Below are 692 nucleotides of genomic sequence, written 5' to 3' on the forward strand. Positions count from 1 at the left end.
GCCGAGGGGCATGGTCAGGGGCAGCGAGGGCCGTGAAGAGATCCGCTGGAAAACCAACAAGTCCCGCGCCACGGATGCCACGCAAAACGTCTACCGTGCTTGCGAGACGGCGTTCGTTGAGGTGGCAGCGTCGGCAGATCGTCCCCCAGACTCTGATGCACAAGCACTCGCCCCATCGCCCCAGCCGCACGACCAGGAGACGGGGCATGCGACCCTCCCCCCGGCCCCCCCACGAACGCAAGGCGCACCTGCACGATGGAGTGCATCCCGAGGATGGCGCTCTGCGGGGGGTTGATGATGGGCGTGCCAAACAGGCTGCCGTACACGCCGCCGTTGCTGATGGTGAAGGTGCCGCCCGCCATCTCATCGATGGACAGCAGCCCGTCGCGCGCCTTGCGGCCCAGGTCAGAGATCGTCTGCTCAATAGGGGGATGAGGGGCGAGGGGAGGGAGGGGTGGGCGAAGCGGAGGGACGGGCCAGGGGGCCGGAGGACGGCACTCCGCACGGCGCGCAGGGTGGAGGGCGCGGTGCTGGCGTTTGCCGCGCCGGCGGTCGAGCCGCGGCCAGGCAGGAACGGGTGCAGAAAATCGGCGCCCCTCGACCTACCAACCAGCCGACCGCTCATGGGAGCGCGGGATGCATACAACTGAACGCCACCCAATCCCTGCCTGCCCTCCCGCCCTGCTCTGCGG

The 692-nt window shown here is 69.2% G+C and overlaps 1 protein-coding gene across 1 annotated transcript in view; it reads right to left on the reverse strand.

Annotated features, from left to right (window-relative positions):
* MNEG_12704 (2-oxoglutarate dehydrogenase E2 component (dihydrolipoamide succinyltransferase)) overlaps nt 1-625 on the reverse strand; it is a gene marked incomplete at both ends in the record, with an annotated part of 1,435 nt that extends 810 nt beyond the window's left edge. The window contains 2 exons of the mRNA XM_014038825.1: nt 249-416; nt 611-625. Coding sequence (XP_013894279.1) covers nt 249-416; nt 611-625 — 183 coding nt within the window. The remainder of the gene's footprint in view (nt 1-248; nt 417-610) is intronic.
* Nucleotides 626-692: the final 67 nt, after the last annotated feature.

Source organism: Monoraphidium neglectum (assembly GCF_000611645.1).
Source record: "Monoraphidium neglectum strain SAG 48.87 unplaced genomic scaffold scaffold03388, whole genome shotgun sequence".
Taxonomy (NCBI): domain Eukaryota; kingdom Viridiplantae; phylum Chlorophyta; class Chlorophyceae; order Sphaeropleales; family Selenastraceae; genus Monoraphidium; species Monoraphidium neglectum.